The sequence below is a fragment of the Myxine glutinosa genome, chromosome 14 (genome assembly GCF_964187855.1).
Source record: "Myxine glutinosa chromosome 14, kmMyxGlut1.1, whole genome shotgun sequence".
NCBI lineage: Eukaryota > Metazoa > Chordata > Myxini > Myxiniformes > Myxinidae > Myxine > Myxine glutinosa.
In genome coordinates, this window is record NC_136274.1 from 42,773,940 (window position 1) to 42,794,575 (window position 20,636).

Here is a 20,636-nt window from a genome sequence, read left to right on the forward strand (position 1 = left end):
GTTCCATTCTAGCTGAGCTACAGCTTAGTTAAACAGCTAAGGTTACACCCAAGGGGCACACACGCAGACTAGCGGTCGCCGCATAGATGCGATGCCACAAGTGCCATTTTGCTTTGCACACTTCTGAGGGAGAGTTATTCACAAACGAGAAATGCATCACAAGGGTTTTATAAACACCACAGCTACAAACATCCTCCACTCTTGACCTCCAAGATTCCCAACTACGCAAAGCAAGTCCTTACGGTTTCGCATTGGAGGCACAGCTGAGATTTGGTTTTGGAAGTGGGAGAATTCAGCACGGATCTGTAAGAACACGTCACCCAGCAAACAGCACGGTAAGGACAAGAGTAGCAGACGTTATTAGGCATTAGTGTTATTACAAGCTTTGAACGATGGCCTAAAAATAGTGATGCAATCATATATCAAACATTAAAAAGGTGAGGGGAGGAAGACAGAGGTGGAGAACAGAAAGGGGGAGGGAGTGGGAGAACGGAGGATTGGGGTACGGAGAATGCAACAAGAAAGAGGGGATGGGGGCGACCATTTGGCCCACGAAGCCTGCGCTGCATCATCACATTCATTTGATCTATCCGTTTATAATCCTAAAGTCAATGGGTGATGGGGGTGGAAGAACGGGGCAGGCACAGAAATCAATCACCAGCATGATATATACATTATACACCCATCCCTCAATTTACGGAATATATACGTTCTTGACATGAAGTTGTACATGAAGCGAAGTTCCGTCTAATCAAACCCTATGTCCCCATTGACTTCCATTATATAATTGGAGATGTGTCTATGGGAATATTTTTTGGCCTCAAGGCTCAAGATGTAATAAAAATGTTTTCCATCACATCACTTCGACAGCAAGCCAACTTAGTAGCACTTTTAGAAGTGTAGCTGCTAGAGAACTTGCATTTCGTTTGTCTTTATTATCACGTACTAGCGGGCCGTCCTTCAGGTAGGAGCACCCTTCTCTGGCAACCTTTGGTGGGCAATGTGCTGCGGCAGTCTTGGATTATCATTTTAGATTTTTTTTACGGCGTAGCCCATCGGGCGGAGCCGTCTAGAACAGTGTTTGTATGTATCTATGTATGTCCCTTCAAACGTAAACCAATCAGAGCTGAGAATCTAGTCACATGACAGGGTGATGTGATTACATTTTTTTTTTTTTTTTTTGTATGCTGAATCGAGGCTCGTGAAAGAGCAGACAACCGCAAGGGAAAGACAGCACAGGGGGACCACGAGGGAAAGACAGTACAGGGGGACCGCGAGGGAAAGACAGTACAGGGGGACCGCAAGGGAAAGACAGCACAGGGGGACCACGAGGGAAAGACAGCACAGGGGGACCGCGAGGGAAAGACAGTACAGGGGGACCGCAAGGGAAAGACAGCACAGGGGGACCACGAGGGAAAGACAGCACAGGGGGGCCGCGAGGGAAAGACAGTACAGGGGGGCCGCGAGAGAAAGACAGCACAGGGGGACCGCGAGGGAAAGACAGCACAGGGGGACCGCGAGGGAAAGACAAAGTCTGATGTCATTACGGCGGTGCTGCAGCTGACTCTCCATGCACTGCCATTTTGATTTATATGCTGTTCAGGCCAAACACATCGTCGAACCTGTCATATATCACAATCGCCATGCTCTACCTTTACGTTTTTCATTCAGTGTGAAACACAAAAAACGATTGTTAAAATGATCATCAAATATCGAAAACATCGGCATTACGTCTCTTCCAACAATAAGGTATGTATAGGCCTTGGGCGTTATGACTCACCATCCGCTTCAGCCAAATTAAACCAAGGTTTCTTAATGCAGTGGTATCGTTTCAGTAATAATAATAATATTATAGTAAATATAACCATAACACTTTAATCCCAATGTCATGAATGGAAAGTTCATGGATTGAAGCGGTGTAACTGCGGAAGTAAGGAATTAACCTCGGTTTGAAAAAAAACAAAACAATTTTCGTAAATCGAATCCTAACAGTAATCCCTTTATAGTGACTGCAAACGTACTGGATGTTAAATATACAGTGCGTATCAAAAAAAAGGTAATCCGAATTCAAGGGGTTAAAATGCAAAGGTTATTTAGTTTGACAATTTACATGTGGTTTACCAATTATGAGGAGATCCTCAGCTTTCCATTGATGCCTTTCATGCATCATTGCTGTCACACATGACCGAGTACATGTTCATTGAAAATTACAAGTTCAAATCGCATTTTTACAAGTTTGGCTAATCGGTTTAAAACTTAAAATTTGGCTTAAAACAAGACAGTTTTAAATGGACGCATTACTTGTCAACTGCCAAGTTGATTATGTAAAATTGTTAAGCTGGTCTGGTAATCGTCGGTTGCGTCATCCTTTGTTTAAGATGGGTATTTAAGATGGGCCTACAGTGTATGGGTTTAGAGACAGTCTGAGTCATTGAAAAGATGGTTCAACTTACGACCGAACAGCGGACCTTCGTGGTTACAACCTTTCACCAAACTGGAAGTTTGCAGCGAACTCGTGATGCGTTCAGGGAACGTTTCCCAGAACGGGAGCCTCCAGCAGCCAAAACAATCTGGGCGAATGTTAGAAAATACCAAGAGCATGGCACTAGCCTCAACCGCAACAACGAGAATTCTGGTAGGAGGCGCACTGGGCGATCGGAAATGAACATTGCAGCAGTAAGGCAGCAAGTTTTGGAGCATCCTAGGGATACCAGCGCAAGACGAAATGGGACGGGATTGCCTTTGGCAACATTCAACCGAATCACAAGACTGGACCTCCACCAACATCCATATCGGATTCACATCCGGCATCAACTTACGCCAGGGGATTTTGCCAGGAGGCTGGTGCTTGCCAGATGGTTGATAGCACGTTGCGAAGCAGATGCCAATTTCCTGCGGTATCTCGTTATCGGCGACGAATCTGCTTTCGCCATGGACGGAAAGGTCAATACCCATAATGTTCTTGAATATGCACCGACAGAACAACCCTCGGAATTTAATTTCGACACCAACATGAATCGACAAAAGTGGACTGTTTGGTTGGGACTTTGTGGAAGTGGTCAGGTGATGGTAAGGTGACCATTTTTCTTTCAAAGGAATGTCAATGGTAACAGGTATCTGCAGATGATCAATGATGAAGTTTTACCGCAGCTGGAGGAGAACTTTGAGCGACAGGTTCGTGGTGTCTTCAGATATCTCTGGTGGACCCAAGACGGCGCCCCAGCACATCGTCTTATTGCTGTCCGAGATCGATTGAGGGAACTCTTTGGAGACCGAGTCATCGCCCTCAACCATGCAGTGGAATGGCCGCCAAGATCACCTGACCTCACACCATGTGATTATTTCCTTTGGGGACATTTAAAGAACAATGTGTTCATAACTGCTCCCCGTGATCTTGACGAATTGCAGGGCCGTATTCGACATGAAGTGGATGCTTTGCGCAATGACCCGGCTATGGTGAGACGAGTAGTTCAGGGCATGCTCCGCCACTGTGAGCTTTGTGTTGAAAGGGGAGGTGGACATGTTGAATGTGTGGGTGCATAAAGGCCAATCATTCCTGAGAAAAGTTCACATCTGACGTTCATTTTGCACCAATTATCCTGACTTGCATCGATTAGCCAAACTTGTAAAAATGCGATTTGAACTTGTCATTTTCAATGAACATATACTCGGTCATGAGTGACAGCAATGATGCATGGAAGGTATCAATGGAAAGCTGAGGATCTCCTCTTAATTAGTAAACCACATGTAAATTGTCAAAATAAATAACCCTTGCATATTAACCCCTTGAATTCGGATTACCTTTTTTTTGATACGCACTGTATATCTACTATATAAGAGAGCTGTTGGTCTGTGTGTGTGTGTGTGTATTTGTCTGTCTGTGTGTCGCCATTTTTCTCAGAGATGGCTGAACGGATCTTCGTCAAACTTTCAGAGGTTCATCAGAGAGTGCCTGGGAGTGTTTTAGGCCAAAAGGAAAAAAAAAAAAAATTGAAAAAAAAGGTTCGTTTTTTAAAATTTGAAATAAATAAAAAAACAAAACAAAAATCGCTTAGTAGTGCCTAAGCCTTTTAAAATTAATGACAGTTATATACAAGTACACATTCGCAAAAATAAATACAAAACAATCACCAGACATTTGAACACAAATCAAACAATTCCGGAAGTGTACAAAGTTGGTAGTAAGGCTGCTTCTTCTTCCTGATCGGCATCACACTTAACTCAAACGTGATGAACGCCGCATTCACCAGAATATATTCAACAAAAAGGTGATGAACCCCCTTCCCCTCCTGCCCCCCTCCCTTCCGTCACCCCTCCCCCCTTGCATGATAAAATAACTAAATTTCCTATATTGGGATGTCCCTGCACCAGACTCGAAAAACAGAACAAAGGGATATATGGTGCGATTGGATATACGAAAATAATGGTGTGATTTAATAGGCACTTAGCTCAAATTGGATGAAGTATCCTGTCAGGAATAGTTTCGGCCCCAAACTCGCTGTCTGTATGCGGCTCCGTGCTTGGCGGGAAGAAAGGCCGTAATCCGCTTCGTTCACCAGCCCACGCCTATTGGCACGGAGCAGGCCTCGCAGTCCATCTCGAATGGCAGGCGCACAGCCTGCTTTCCAACCGCGTTGGCAAAACACCAGCTCTTCCGCCTCGTCCCGACCACCACTGGTAATATCTCGGAACACGACTGCCGCGATGAAGCCCAATGGAGAGAGATATGTCAGCGCACAGCCGCCTCCCACCAAAGTCCGCAACCAAGAGAGAGAAAATGTCTGCCGACAATTGCTTTTATAATCCCGGCTCTGATGCCATCGGCCGTTTTCTTCCAATCTCCGCAGGCCAACACCACAGGCCCAGCTCCCCACCAATCAATGCGCGGTCCGCCTTCTGACGTCGTCGGTCGTGCCTTGCCAATCAGCGTGATGCTTCCTACTCACCCTTCCCTCTACCAATCAGCGAGTTGCTTCTTACCCCGGCCTTCCTGTTGGTCAACTCCCACCCAAACACTGCCCTTCTGGGTGTGGCACTCGGTCTGCCTGAGCTATGTGTGTCTGCCAGGTGGGTTTGTCAGCCCTAGTGCTTGATGCCTGCCTGGCTTCCCGTTGTTTTTTTATTTTATTATTTAGTGAAGTTTAATGGCAATTCTAACTAGTGTCTATGGTACGGTGCCAAAAGGGACAAAGGATAAATCACCACGGGAACGACGCACAAGGGATAATTTACCCTTATTCCCTAAGCTAGTTAACATGCCCCGCCCCCTCGTGACGGGGACAGATATACAACTTATCCGACATCCGGGCTAAGCAGGTACTTATTACATGGAGGTTTCTACACGACAATCGGAGCAGGCTATCTATACAAATCTACCTGGTCTAAAGTCATCACTACACCACCGACATAACACCCTTGTGGTTCTTGTGGAGAGATCGCCAAGTGGTTGAAGCATTCGAGCAAGCACTTCATTCAAAACCCTTAAGGAACGGCTGGCTTGGCAAGTGCTAGTTAGCTGCTTGGTAAATGAGCACACCTCCAACCCTTGTGGGGTATATAGATTACAGTAGATCTTCGCTCAGTTCTGCAAGTAAAGCTTGCCTCATGGATGTCGGGATTCCTCCAAATATCTTTCTTTAATGTTATGAACAGCATTATCAACCGTTTCATAAATAGCACCGCAAAGCGGGTGTAACCCCTCAGCCCATGCATGGTAAAAGGAAGCATTGATTGATGATAATTTGTTATTTGAAGCGAAGCTGTATACCGAGTTGAAGCGAGAAGGAACTGCAAGTAATGAAATTTTCGCCCCATGAACCCATTACGCGCCCATAAACCTTCCTCGACTCAACCCCAACACACACTGCAAACATGGATTTAATCGGACAAGCAGTTCTGCTCAAAATTGACGGAAACAAATTTCAAGATGGCTACCGTGGCGGCCATATTGAAAATCGCAGCGCGCCCATTTTCGAAAGGAACCTTCCTCTACTCAACCCCAACACACACTGCAAAAATGGATTTAATCGGACAAGCCATTCTGCTCGAAATTGACAGAAACCAATTTCAAGATGGCTGCCATGGCGGCCATATTGAAAATCGCAGCGCGCCCATTTTCGAAAGGCGCCTTCCTCTACTCACCCCCAACACACACTGCAAACATGGATTTAATCGGACGAGCCGTTCTGCTCAAAATTGATGGAAACCAATTTCAAGATGGCTACCGTGGCGGCCATATTGAAAATCGCAGCGCGCCCATTTTCGAAAGGAACCTTCCTCTACTCAACCCCAACAAACACTGCAAAAATTGATTTAATCGGACAAATCGTTCTGCTCGAAATTGACGGAAACCAAAAGTTGATGGAAGCCCGGATGGCTGCCGTGGCGGCCATATTGAAAATCGCAGCACGCCCATTTTCGAAAGGAACCTTCCTCTACTCAACCCCAACACACACTGCAAACATTGATTTAATCGGACAAGCCGTTCTCCTTGAAATTGACGGAAACCAAAAGTTGACGGACGCCCGGACGACAATACCCCTTAGCCCATTGGGCTGAGGGGTGAAAAGCTAATCATGCATGTTTGTGGTTTATAATATTTTACAAGCCCGGCTACGCCGCTGTTAGACTTTTGGTCTTGTTTTTATTGATCATACAATATACATATACACAAGATAAAGGAAAATGACTTGTAATACCGGCTATCACCAAAGTTGGCGCTATTTCAGCAAGGTTAATTTTGGACTTTCGGTGACATCCACGTTTGCTCCATTATAGTAAGACTTTCCATTGTATACATAGCAAGCCCTATAACTTCAAGATTTGGCCAAGTTTTTCACCAGCTTCAAACCCCCTTAACACATTAATTTTACATCCAAGGTTTACGGTCTCTTTTTGCACTTCTGCTATCACTTGCACACAATGGCCTTTTCCAAACATATTGACTTGTACTGAAGTAAGAACGTTCAAAAAGGATGAAATCCTGCACAGTACAGTACCAAGCATGATCAACACAATGGACTGAACCAAAACAAGCCGAGCTTGAGTGGCACAAAAAGTGAAGGAAACTAGAATGGTATAAAACGTACGCACAAATGATCTAGAGCAGTATGAAATGCATGCGGGGACAAACGACAGCCACACTGTGCGTTGCTTGATTTAGATAAATAAATAAATTGGAGATTCAAAATTCCGTAAAAACGAATTTAGCATAACGTAAAACGATTTGGTTCCCCAATTTATACCTTATGTGAGTGAAATTTCTTATATTGAGTCGCCGTTAGTATACTGAGGAATGTATGTGTGTATAAATAAAGGGATGAGCACCGTGTATAATAAATTAAGCTTTTTGTATATAATTACAGTTGTAGGTCAAGTTGTCAAGGCTGATTTGTCATAGAGTGAAAATACAGAAGTAAAAATAAAAATAACGAGTGAAAATACAGAGGGTCGCCCGTCATAAGTATAAAGGCATGTTTGTCCTTCATGTATGTCATCCGGGTTTGCAGCGATCTATTGTCGATACACCGCCTAAATAAATAAATGAAGATTTTGTGCATAATTCCGGTTTAGCCTGATTTTTCAAGGCTGGTGGTGATTCGTATGTTGCTTGTGGCTGCTGGTTGCATCATTTTCTGGGGTGCAGCTGTGCCGCTGATGCAATGCCCCATTATCAGTAAGCTGGTACTCTTTTTGCCTACCACAGAAGGATGACAGGTTGAGTCAACCCACCTGGTGTTATTTCAGCGGCACAACAGGGGATGAAACTCAGGGCCCGAAGATTTTAAGCCAGCCACCTTAACCCTTAAGCCAATACCAGGCTTTTTCTCAAGGCTGAATAGTGTGAAAATACAAAAGGGTCACCCGTTATTTTGACGGGCTTTTCTGCTCGTAAAAATAACCTTGGTTACATACATGAAGCAAAAACATGCCAACTGCTTAGTGCTTATGTGCATATATAATACGATCACGGTTATTTAGCTCGGATAATTCCAATTGCACTGGGCCATGGGCCGACGAGAGACCTATGCGCTTAAACACAAAATGGCGAATGTATGATTTTTTTTTTTTTTCCTCGTTACAATTGTGGGTGGAATCCGGCCAGCTACCCAACCAATGGGTACAGAGTGGATGTACCCTCATACGGCATAGCTCCATTATAGTATGATTGCTCAGTTTAGACATTCTGCCTTATCTTGGCAGTCTGCAACATCACCATTTGAGGTGATGGATGGATGGGATGGAGGTGGAGCATAATCAGAGACAGACTTGACAAGGTGCCACCCTTATTAGGAGGAAGGAGACTGGTTGGAGAGCTTGACCTTGAGATTACCCTCGGATGAGAATGCAAGCAGTTGACTGTAACCGCCACCGCACTGGATTTAGTGCAAAAGCATCTCGACTAGACCAGAGGATGGATAGGAAAGCCGCAGACAGAGTGGGCTAATGCGGCACACGAGAGAATGCAGACTTTTGTGGAAGTACAAAAGCTTCATGTATTAGATCACAACTGTCAAGCAGATTCCAGGTAAGAGCATCGGAGGGATACCATCCATTCACCTGCTGTCTGGAACTAAATCTAAAAGTTCTGAAGATCAATAACAAACCAATAGCGCATGTGTATGCAAGCGGCTGTTATGTCAATGTCACTTCCTCGAGCAGATCCATAAGGTGATGATGTACTGGAAGTTGTTTTGAAGCAAAATAAAAATACTAATTATCGCATTGATACCTATGCTCGAAGACAAATTTCAAACTGCTGTGTGTCCTTTAAAGGGCCAAAATCAAAAGTATTCTGATTATTTGTTCACACATCTTTACAAGCTCTATAAAAATAACTGCAGGGTGTTTATGCTAAACATTGCTGGACTCACCGTCTGAATGAGGCTCTCACAAAGCGCTTTTGCTGCATCCAATCCTTCCTGATTTGAGTGGCTGTGGAGGATATGGGAACAAGGCAGGGGAAAGTGATGGATGGCTACTGAGACCAGTCGTAGAAGAAGCCATAAGAGACCAATCTAAGCCTTGCAAAAGTTGTTTGGTAAAATTTCAAGTCTTTCCTTGAAAAGTGAGAAATACTCACAGTCCTGAAGGCCTCTGCCTGTAGCTCAATGGAGTGGTGCCCTCACCTATGGCTTAGGGCCCCAGCATCACATCAGTCTATCCTGGATTCTGTGGAATCTCAAGCTCTAAACATAATTGGAATCTTCCATGATGAGGCAGAGGCACAACGTCTGTTTCTGACATTGCAAGCAAGTCAAGATCCTGTTTTTAAGCGCCTCTTTTCTGGTCTAAGTCAGCTTGCTCTCAGCCCACTGACACTTCCCAACTCCTCCAGGATGTAGGTGCATTCTTCCAGTAATCCCCTCCTGGTTGAACACCAAAAATACAGGTTGACTTCACAACTCCACTCTTCTATTTTTCTTTGCTTCGCCATTTATGCAACAGCCTGCCTGAAGCTGTTCCATCACACTCTTCTCTTCAGGGCTTCAAGGAGGTGGTGCAGCACCATCTATCCCGTATCCTTATCCGTGATATTTTGTACACCCATTAAGCCGACCTCACTCAACCCTCTTACTTTCAGGTTCACATGTTTCCCCCCAATCCTATCTCTCTCCTCCCTTCATGTTCATTCATTCATTCCTTACAGAGTTCAACTGTGGCATCACTGTCAGTTCATTGTCTTGTTACTCTCTATCACCTCCCTCTTCCATGAGCTTAAATCTGGCAAAAAAAGGAGGGTCTTATCTGAACTTTGTTCTCACCTGACGTGGCAATACAATGGCTCACAGGCTTCCCGTCGAGAAGCCGGTTCCAGGAAGCCAGATCGCTTGCCACGGAGAACAACACGAGCTCCAGTTTCACGGGAAATGTGTTGCAGGTAGCTCCCCCCTGGGCCTTCCAAGCGCGCCTTGATGTCAAACTCTGCTGGGGCATGGTCCAGCCCCACAAACACCTTGTCTTGTAAAGGGTGATGCTTTGTCATGGGGGCATGTGGGATGAAAAATGCACAGAGAAAAGGGGAGAGGAATACAGGGATAACGCACACACAAAATTATAATCCCCAAAAAAGAAAGACAAAATGGCCTGGCAATATGTGTAGATCACCAGTCAAAATAAGGCAACATATCAAATCACCGCTGAAACATGAACCACACAATGAATAAGCTAGGAAGGAGACTAAATAAAACTTGTAAGTGAAGAACAGTTTGGGTTTGGATTGGGAATACATCATGCATCATGCATCGGGGTCTCTGTCCATGTAACTTGCACCAACTTCCGAGGGGAGAATGGACTTTTCAATCAAAGAAGTGCGTGAAACTTTAGAATATTTGGCCTCTATGAATAAGCAAATTCAACATCAATAAGCTTTTCATGAGAAGAATTTTAAAAAGGGAAAGATTATGTTTGCCTGGGGGTAAAGGTTGATGAGAGGGGAGAAGAAAACATCGTTTAGGTATTTGTTTAGCCTTTGGAATTATTGACAGAAATATATTTGGAATTGGATAAACCTCCTTCAGTGACTTATGGAGAAACAATTGGAGGGATGCTGAGATGATGTGAAGTGAAGTTGAACTCAGCAGGCTCCTTACCACGGGCTGCGCGGTGGACAAAGTGGGTATGACAGCTGGAGGTAAAGGTGGTATCGAGTTGAGAATGGGGAGAGTGGAAGCCATTGGAGGTTGGAGTAGAGGAGTCGGCAGCAATGCAGTGAGGGCAGCTGGAGGTAGTGGAACAATGGTAGGCAAAGCTACAACAGGTGTGGTAAGCAAAAATGCCCCTTCATTTCCAGGGGTTCGAGCTATTATGTCCATTCTGCAAACAAGCTTGGGAACCAGTCCTCAAACCACTCGATTCAGTAGAAGAGCAACTGTGGTTATATGCCACAGGAACAAGGTTTTACTTTAAACAGTGATGCCTCTCATGACAAACGTAAAATTAAAAAGTTAAACAAATAGTATCTTTCTGAACTTGCCGGGTTCAACCGATATTGTACATGTTCATTTTCAAAATTGTTCATTGATGCCTCCCCCCCACCCCCCCTTTCCCAAGCCTCCTCCCCCCAAGCCCTCTCCCTCCCACAGATCTCCCGATGTCCCTGTCCTCTGCTGTTGTACTTGTGTGCTTCCCTCACTCTCCCCATCTTGTCTCCCGCTCCCTTTATTAGTTTATTGTATGTTCTGTGTCGGTTTTTTTTTTTTGTGATTAATGTTAGCTCTTACACGAGCCTCGATCTTTTTTACCAAAAAAATATATGCCACCATATGCACCGGCAAAGTTATAAATATTATTATATAGCAGGGAGGTGAGCTGCATCTTAACAAGGATCAAACCTCCGCCACTCCCTCGCACTCCACCCCTAAGTAACAATTGCTCCATATTTGTACCTCAAGACAGGAGGGGAATCATTATTCAACCAAATAAACATGACGGTGTACCAGATGGAATGACTCACACACATGTCAGAGTGAGATAGGTGGTCACTTACTGTTCACGTCCTGCGTTTGGCACAGAAGCACATGTTTATTCACGCTTCTGCACAAAACAGAAAGGGGTGATGGTGGAAGGGGGGGGGGGGGGGTGGGGGTGTAGGAGGGGTGTGGTGTTTAATAAAGGAGTGACAACCATGAGAATTACCATCACCCTGCATTGGGTGGAATAGTGAATGCAATGTGATGTAGTTCTTCCACGAGCCTCGATCTTCAACGAGAAACCAACATGGATACAGAAAACAAAACAAAATCATAATAACAGAAACAAGAGGGAGAATTGCTTTTCAATACATGTTCCCTATCGATCCCAATATTTTGCATCGTAAAGCCAGAACAAACTAAAACGAGAAAGCATCTGAAAATGCAAAGAAATCTGAAATCTTTTGAACATCTGAAAAAAATGTTTGTATTCAGACGTCTTCTTCTTCCGTATGCTCAACATGACGAAAACAGAATGATGAAAAAAAACACAAAAAACACAAAATGAAAATTGATAATTTTATACAGCCTTTGAGCTTTAGATCAAATTTTTTTTTAGCTTCTAGCTTTTGTTGAGTGAACCAATTCAGTGACGCAATATGCAAATGCTTAAAATATTCAGGTCACTCGGATGAAAATTGACGATTTGTGACTGACCTTTTGACCAAGTTATTAATTTGCCTTCCCCATATTCTCATGATAAAGCTTTATTGAAAATTTGATGACAAATGGTAAAAAAGTTACGGCCCAGACAGACAGAAGTGATTGCAAAACCCCACAAAAATGTACACAACTCCCTGAAACTCGAACTTGTTCTGTAACTTATCATAATGAAGCCATTAACTAGGTTTCAGTTGAATATGTTAAAGGGTATGGGAAAAAGTCTAGAAAGCCACAGGCGGGACAGCCAAAAGGGACAGACAGACAGACGGACGGAGAGCAAATCTATAGTCCTTCCCGGGTAGAGGACTCAATGTATGCAGCACAAAGACATAAAGTAAGAATCTTTTGCAGCAAGACAAAAATATAGCATAATTTTTTTTACCCTGCTCTGAGACGCATTGTTTCTTCAGGTGAGACTTGGCTGGCATGGCTCAAGACGGTCAAGCCAGTCATTTTGTCAATCTGGTAACAATTAAAATAAATAAATAAAGGCATGCACATGCCAAATCTATTTACCTCTATTTGCTCAAGTGCAGAAGCATACAGGCCTTGCAACAAAATCCAGCTCCTAATCGAACAATGCTAAAGCTACTCCACACTACCTGCTGGGCTTGCCCCATAGCAAGGGTGTTGCTGCAGGACAGTGGAACGCCAGTGGTGGCCATCTCAGTCACAGTAGGTGCGGCACCTACTGCAGGAAATGAGGTCTTCGAGAGATCCACAGCCATGGTGGACTGCACGACAACAAGAACAAGTCAACCGTCTTGATGGACTTCAATGCACTAATCTCCTTGCCATGTACATTGCACAGTATAAAGCACTCACTCCACTCTGAAACGTTGTTGCCATTAACACTCACCGAGAGAGCTGGGTTTCGTAGCTTAGCCCGGGCGAGCAGCGAAGCATTGATACGTGCGGCAGCCAGAGCAGCAGCTTCCATCGCTCCGCTCGGAGCCTGCACAAGGAAAGTATCCAACTTTTTAAAAGATGTGTCTACCCACATTTTTATGCCACTAAATTATGCTGTGAAAGGTGGTGGAGGGAAGGCGGGTGGGGGAGGATGGGTACTGAGAATAGCAGAACAAGAAATATCACTAATAAGTAATAACCATCTAGTATACAAAGCTAAGAATTTGGATGAGATAATAAAACACATTCTAGACACACCTGCGACTGTGTTGCAGGACGTGGAATTGGTATTGGGTTTCGCTGCACCGGAGACGGAGCAGGAACTTGAGTTGGCAGACCCACATTTGCCATAAGTGTGGGGCCAATGACAGGTGGGGGAATTAGAGGTGCAGTCAAGAGGGGGTTGGAAACGAGTGGAATTGGCAGCATCGGGAGAGCATTGCTGGTACTTTGGTGCAGACCTGTTGGTACGAAAGCAGAGGGTGAAATGTTTGGCACCGGGGTGGGACAGATGGTCGTGGAGGTGACTGGGTGTGCAACAATGGGAACGAGTGAAGATGACGGGTGGAGTAACCCAGCCAGGAGATTACTAAGAGGGATTGGCTGGATCATCGGGTTCGAAGAGTGCAGCATGGACATGGTGGGAATAGGGGCAACATTGGGCTGGACATTGTTTCCGCCGGGCACGGCTGCCTCGGTCCCAGGCTGGTCCCATTTGCTCCTTCGGCTGCAAAGCACGAACATCAAGAAGCAATATTACAACAAAACTAACAGTAATCAATTCTCTGATGTTAAATTAGACACTAATTTTTTGTTGAAATGCTTAAATTGAGGGAGGTGTTCCTCCTGCAGTGGACTGAAATAGGCTCGGCATGTTATTCATTTTCCTTCACGGCCTTGTAGCATACCTGCATGCTGTAGTGCCTGAGCATTACCTTGCCTTTCACCAAGCCCAGATGTGCTTGGACCAGGGAGGGGATTATACGTTCGTTATTATTATTGCCAAATGATACGAATATTATTTTGTTGTTAATATTGTTGGTATTAATATATGCTTTGTTTCAATGCTGTCATCGTTTTTGTTATTTATTTTGTAATTATAATGCCATGCCGTGGAAGGACCTATTGAGATGCTCTATACACCTTACATGACCTACATTTAAAACATGGTAATTCTTCTGGATTCTTTGTAGGTAATTAGCCTAATCAATTCAGGAGATCATGACGATCATTTTGATGTATCACATTCCACATCAGAAAGCTCCGGTAGAACTCCACACACAAAACACACACACACACACACGTACGTATAGGAATTTATGCCAAAAAGTATGTAAACAAGGTAAGGGTGGTCACAAGAAGTATGGAACTTTCAGTGACGAAACACACTCCAGAATGTTTGGTGTGCATTCACGGAAACCCTGAGAAACGGCGGTGTCCGGGACACCATGAAGTATATCGTGTGTGCGAAATAAGATTGTTAGCTAAAGTGGCTTACAAAGCTTCAAAAAGAAGCCAAAAATACTTGGAAAAGTACCCAAGAGAAAGGACTGTGCCTCTGCACAAAGAAACACTCAAATAACTTCATCAGTTCACCGAAAGGGCAGCTGCCCATCCGTACTGCAAACTCTCGACCACGTGGGCTGGTGAAAGGCTTGCTTGAGTGGACAGGATTGTGCTGCACAAACCTCTGACGGATGGCTACTAGTGAATGGACTTTGAAGCTTGTGGGAGTGCTTCCTGTGAACATGTCAAGTGTGGCTATTTCCTTAATGAATATCTGAAATTGGATAGTTATTAACGCTGCCGTGAGTTATTACCAAGTAAAGGTAAGCAACTCTTCCACAAAGGATATCTTTGCAACGTGAAAATACAGAAAGCTTGTGTATCCGGATTGGGAGCTTCTCAACACCGATGGGAAGGACATTATATATTGTTACTGATACGACTTTGATGGTATGGTGGGCCGAGCGGGATGGCCGCCGTATCCGTACAAGTTACCCGATTGTGCCCGAATGTTAACTAATCGCGCTACGCTGGTTCAATAGGAAAGAGAAGACACCCGGCTGGGTTATAATGACACAATACGACACCAGGGTTTCGATTCTCAAGTATATTCGTACGGAAAAAGGTTAGATTACAGGGGCTAGAGGTATATTACAGGAAGACAGGCACTTAGACACACTCTTATATTATCCCCGGACAGACGACAGACACACGGGACAAAATGCTGACTCACACGGGGGTTGATGAAAAGGGGAGGCAGGTCGCGATGGCTCAGGTGCACCTGGCTCAGGGACAGAATCACGTACGGTGGTGTCCAGAGATGCGTGAAGGTATCACAGCGCTTGTGGGTCGCGACTTTGGTCTCAAGCTGGGGAGGTCGCTCAGCGCTCGGGAGGGTGGCGTCTTTTCCTTCCAAGCTCGGGGCGCATCTCTCTTCACGTCCGGCGCGGGGCCGCGTATATATCCGGCGGGGAGTGACACGCCCTCGGCTCGTTAGCGCCGCCCCAGATGGCATCGGCCCATGGCTTCTCATTGGGTGCGGGGGTTACCGGCTCCGCCCTTGACGAGGGGCCGACAGGGAGCCCCTTCGTGGTAACCCCGTGGAGCGCGTGGTCAATGGTGGCTAACCGAGCCGGAAGGAGGACGCCCACTCCCCATGCCGTCACCGCGCCGCCCCCCTCTTTTGTTGTTGTTGTTGTAGTTGGCGCTTCTTCATGGGGAAGAGATGCGGAGAGGTATGGGGAGGTCCTAAACTTCCTAACAGGTGCCATATAATCACATTCTGGTGCAACGAAGAGTCATAATTAATGGAAACAAGTCCTTAACTGACATAGATTAAGAATAACTAGCAAGATGTCCTATAATTGTCTACGTGTGGTGCGGGGGACCTGGGCACGACATTTAATGGGGGGATGAAGGGGAAGATCGGCTCTAATGGGTGTTGTTTACAGACAATGGGACTAGGGAATGGGGTAAGGGAGAGTTGGGGAGTATCGGAGAAAATAGGGGAATATTTACAAGCGGATATGGAGGCCAAATTCCATATTCGCAACATTGCACCCTTCTCTACCCTCGGGGCGTCCCGACCCGATAAATTTTTACCTACTTTAGTGTGGCACGCAATGTAGTTCCCTCTACTATTAACTCTACCCTGAGTGCGACAGTTTTACAGATATTCACAAATGAGTAAATATGTCCCCCTGCGACGTTGCACCCTTCTCCTCACAGAAACACACCCACAGGATAACCGAATCCGGAAAGAATTCTCAAACTAAACATACAGCCGGTAGGGAGCATTATTTACAAGACTACGCTGCTATTTACACTACGATCCAGGACCTGTTTTTGGAGGAACACATGCAGATGTTATGCATAGAGAGAGCGCGCTTGCCAACATCGATACACCAACCCACGAGTGCTCTGTGGCCGACGGCCTTTAATAACGTGCAGAGCACCCTTTCCCGAGCATCAACAGCACCACCCCACCACCAATCGGTGCAGTCACCATTGTTCATTGGAATAAAAATAACTTCAACAACCCCTAACCCTGCAGGTGTCTCTTGCTCTTCTTGTGGTGCACTTGGTGGTGTTAACTATTAGTGGTTCACCTGTATGGCATAGGTGCCACGTTGATCCATAGGTCCATCCCCGGGTGGTGCTTGGCCGCAAACGAACTGCGGTCCATTGTGGGTGGCCACAAACATTGCGGTCCATATGGTGTACCGATCCAGGCAGCGAACAGCGAAAGTGCAGGCCCACAACTGCGCAGCCAGCACCTCTCTCTCCTCTCTCTCTCTACCCCAAAGCCAGATCCTCGGAGGTGGGAGACAAAAGAAGAAACAAGTGAGTAAGGTGGTAAGGGCGCAAAAGTGCACGCAATGTAAGGTGATGCACACTGGGGGCACATGGGAACCAGGTGAGACAGGTACGTTCCTATCGTACGCCCCCCCCCCACCAGGTAACCTACATGGCCCCTCCCTTACCCCTTACTGCATCCACACAACACAACACTACTCATAAACATCTACTTTACAAATCAACAAACATCCCTACTGTCTTCCCCGTTCCTCCCATATACCAAATTCGTCTTCTCTCCCTCCTAACCAATCAAATTTGCCATTTTCAACTCTCATCAAAATTTGCCATCTCCAACTCAACATCAAAATTTGCCATCACCAATTCATCATCAGTCCCTCCTAGGGAGGGAGAGATGGAATCACCCCAATGTCTCATCCACGTCGTGATGCGTCTCACAAATCCAACAACAATTCTCATTTCTGCAACACAAACAAAGAAAACACAGGTGTGGAGTCATCATCATCACCACAGGTAAGTGGCTGCGTATGGTGCGACAGGTTCATCAATCCTAACTATCTCCTAAATGACTTTAACAACTTTACACTACCCGGGGTCTCTCTCCGGCCAAACCATTGGCCCTCTTACTCTATGGGTTCTAAAAACCAATTCCCATTGGCCAAACTGTGGTGCTCTTCAATTTGGGGTCTCACTCCCCCGATTCATCTCCCGGTGCCCTCGCACAATTTCTGGGCTGCGGCGTGTACCTCTCCCAGTGGGTCTACCCACCTGCACACCTCCACCACTGCAGTTGCCTCCGAGCTTACCTGCTCCTCACCCTAACCTAACTACCTGGGGAAGGCCCTCTGGCTCTCTCCCCACTCCGTGCCCTCTCTGGCACTGGGCTGCCCGATCCACACCCGGGATCCTCAGGCACCCACTCACAACTACCGGCTCCCAGAGCCCACCTGCGGCCTCACCTGGCCGACATCCTCACAGTGGTGGAGTGCCCAACCAACTACACACACTAACAGGCTACACGCCCAGCCATTTCCACAACACTAATGCACCCATCCACAACACCATTCTGCAACCGCACCACAAATGCCAATATCCAACCACAATTTACCTGCACCCTCTACCTAACACTTACACTACCCACCCCGGGTACTCGTGAAAGGGGTCCACTCTTCCCCCATCCACACCTTCGCACCATGCACACCACTCCGTACCACTCACTCCAACTCTCTCCACACACCTGTATCTGCACACCTGTGCTCTCACACCTGGTGCCACCGGCACCCTTCTCTCCCCAAGCGCATTCGCGCTGATCCACAACACTCACTACTCATACACTGCTCCACACACCTGTCCAATTGCACACCCGTGCAATCACACCTGTTCAATTCTCACACACACGGCATCATCTCAGCTAACTACTCCCTTCTGAAACTCGCGCTTCCCAGTCGTCCCTTTAACTATTGCGCTCCCTCGTCATTATAATCCACACTAATCTACCTGCGTCCCCACTACAGGTATCAGTCACTAACTAATCTTAACGTTACCTAATGTCAATCTTCGCTAGATCCCTACACACCATATCCTAACCCACCCGGGCTAGTTTTCACTGCCATACACCCCATAAGCTATTGCTCCTTTGCCCCCCATGGGAAGGATGGTGGATTTGCCATCCCACCACATCGGGGGTCTCTCACTATCAATTTTGCACGTCAAATTTCAACAAATCAAAAATTTGCCAATCCTACTCATCATCTGCCAATCACTACTGCCAATCCTTTGCCAATCACCAAATTTTGTTTTTCTCTAATTTTGGGTCCAAAACACTAACCTCATCACCCAGTCGACTCACTAATACCTCTCGGTGCGCCAATTCCTGTCCAAAGCCCGGCTTCGTAAAGCCAAACAATGGATGCTGGTTGTTTTGTGCCAGCGGCTGGATGCGTCCGGCACTCGGTGCAGGGACGGGGGCTTACCCGTGCCGAGATCCCACGCACCACCTCGGCGTGGAGCCATCCAATGCCCCGATCTAGACCTGCCGGCACGTCTCACCAAAAAGTGGTCGCCATGACGACCCTTTCTATCGGGCTGCCAGCTCCGCCTAGTGGAGCACGGACGCGGCCGTTCAAAGCGAGGCCCAGCACGCACCGAGGGCCCGATTCGGCTATAAGTCGTTCTAAACTCTATCCCGTCTAACGTCGATGCTTCACCTGCATGCTTACATCCCGCAGCCCGTTCCTTGCTCACACATCCAGCCGTTTCCATGCTCCTCGTACCGTTCCTTACACACCCAGGCACCCTCATTCCACTCACAGCCTTGGTCACACACCTGACCACCGAACACTTTGGCACACATTCGTTGGTAGCACACCTCACCAAAACACCTCTTCGCGCCCCCTCCTCTGTCACCTCCTCTGTGACAATCACAGGTGTGCTCTCATTCGCACACCCAACCACGTGCCTCATCACCAACTCCAGCGTGCATTCCCACTCACGCTCTGCCATTCCAGGTGAGCATCCTTCCATCCCAGGTGTACATCCTCGCTCACCTGTCACAACTAACTCACGCTCCATGTCACTCTCACTACTTTCACCTCCACTCGTGACAACGCACTCACCCTTACTCTTGACAGCACACTCTTTCCCCATGCACCTGCCCGTCACACACCTTTCTCGCGCACACTCCTGCGCACACTCTCCCGTCACACCCTCTGTAACACTCACCACACCACGCTTCCATGTGCTCCCTCGCACACGCGCTACGACCGACTCACTCTCGCCAGCACACTCACTCCTTGGCACGCACTTTTTCCTCACACACCCCAGAGTCGGACTTTCTCGCACACCTCCTCTTTCGCACACCAGACCTGTCACACACTTCACCAACGGCCTCTCACGAACACCCGGGTCCATCTCGACCCCCAAGCTCCTTAAATCCCCTGGCGCATCATACGCACGACCATATTGGTCACCACTTACACCGGGTCCTCTTCCTCTTCGCTTCTCCTCCATCACCTGCGAATCCCTCATCCGGTTAATGAGCACATCATCACGATCCAACCACAGACTTTGGACCAATTCTTTTATCTCCTCTTTTATCTCTTTCTTATCCCCTCTCCGTCGCTTCTTAATTTCGCTCATCCCTTCTTCCACTTCTTCTAATTTGTGCTTCACCTCTTTTATTCCCCGGTACGTCTCCTCCAGCTCGTCCTCCAAGGCTACCTTGACCGTTTCCATGTGCGTCCTCACCTGCCGGTCCTTCGTCTCCATAACCTCTATCACCTCGTCCAGCCTCGTTGTCAGTCCCTCACGTACCATCTGACATTCCCTCTTTGTCGCTATCAAGTCATTTTTTATGTCGTTTTGTGTCGCTTTTAACCCCCCTAGTACCGCAGTGTTCCTTTGAACCTGCTCCACTAACTCCGTTTGTCCCACCGTCAGCTGCTCCACCTCCTGCGTCAGGTCCTCTATGCCCCCTTGTAACTTTACAGTCCCCTTTCTCACCTCCTTCTCCATGTGCTCCTCACAGTGCCTCACCTCCTCGCGCACTCCTCCGACCTCCTCACTCACTCCTCTTCTGATCTCCTCTCCCTCTACCCCATTTTTCACTCCCTCTATCTGATTCTCCTGGGCAGCCATTCTATTTTCTACCCCCATTAACCCATTTTTCACCTCCTTTATCCCGTTGTCTAACCCCTCTCCGGTACCCCTCGCTTCGTCCCTCATTACCCCCAGTTGGCCCTCCAATCGCTCACTCCGAGCCCTCATTCGGTT

The 20,636-nt window shown here is 46.7% G+C and overlaps 1 protein-coding gene across 2 annotated transcripts in view; it reads right to left on the minus strand.

Moving 5' to 3' along the window:
- LOC137439719 (KH homology domain-containing protein 4) overlaps positions 1-20,636 on the minus strand; it is a 35,049-nt gene that overhangs the window by 8,417 nt on the left and 5,996 nt on the right. For both annotated transcript variants that reach the window (XR_013621368.1, XM_068135757.2), the window contains exons 2-10: positions 13,302-13,770; positions 12,994-13,089; positions 12,737-12,868; positions 12,517-12,596; positions 11,489-11,535; positions 10,593-10,720; positions 9,765-9,976; positions 8,874-8,934; positions 243-303 (exon numbers count right to left, since the gene is read on the minus strand). Coding sequence is in view for 1 of the 2 variants with exons in the window: in XM_068135757.2 (XP_067991858.2) it covers positions 243-303; positions 8,874-8,934; positions 9,765-9,976; positions 10,593-10,720; positions 11,489-11,535; positions 12,517-12,596; positions 12,737-12,868; positions 12,994-13,089; positions 13,302-13,770 (1,286 nt within the window). In the remaining variant the exon portion in view is untranslated. The remainder of the gene's footprint in view (positions 1-242; positions 304-8,873; positions 8,935-9,764; positions 9,977-10,592; positions 10,721-11,488; positions 11,536-12,516; positions 12,597-12,736; positions 12,869-12,993; positions 13,090-13,301; positions 13,771-20,636) is intronic.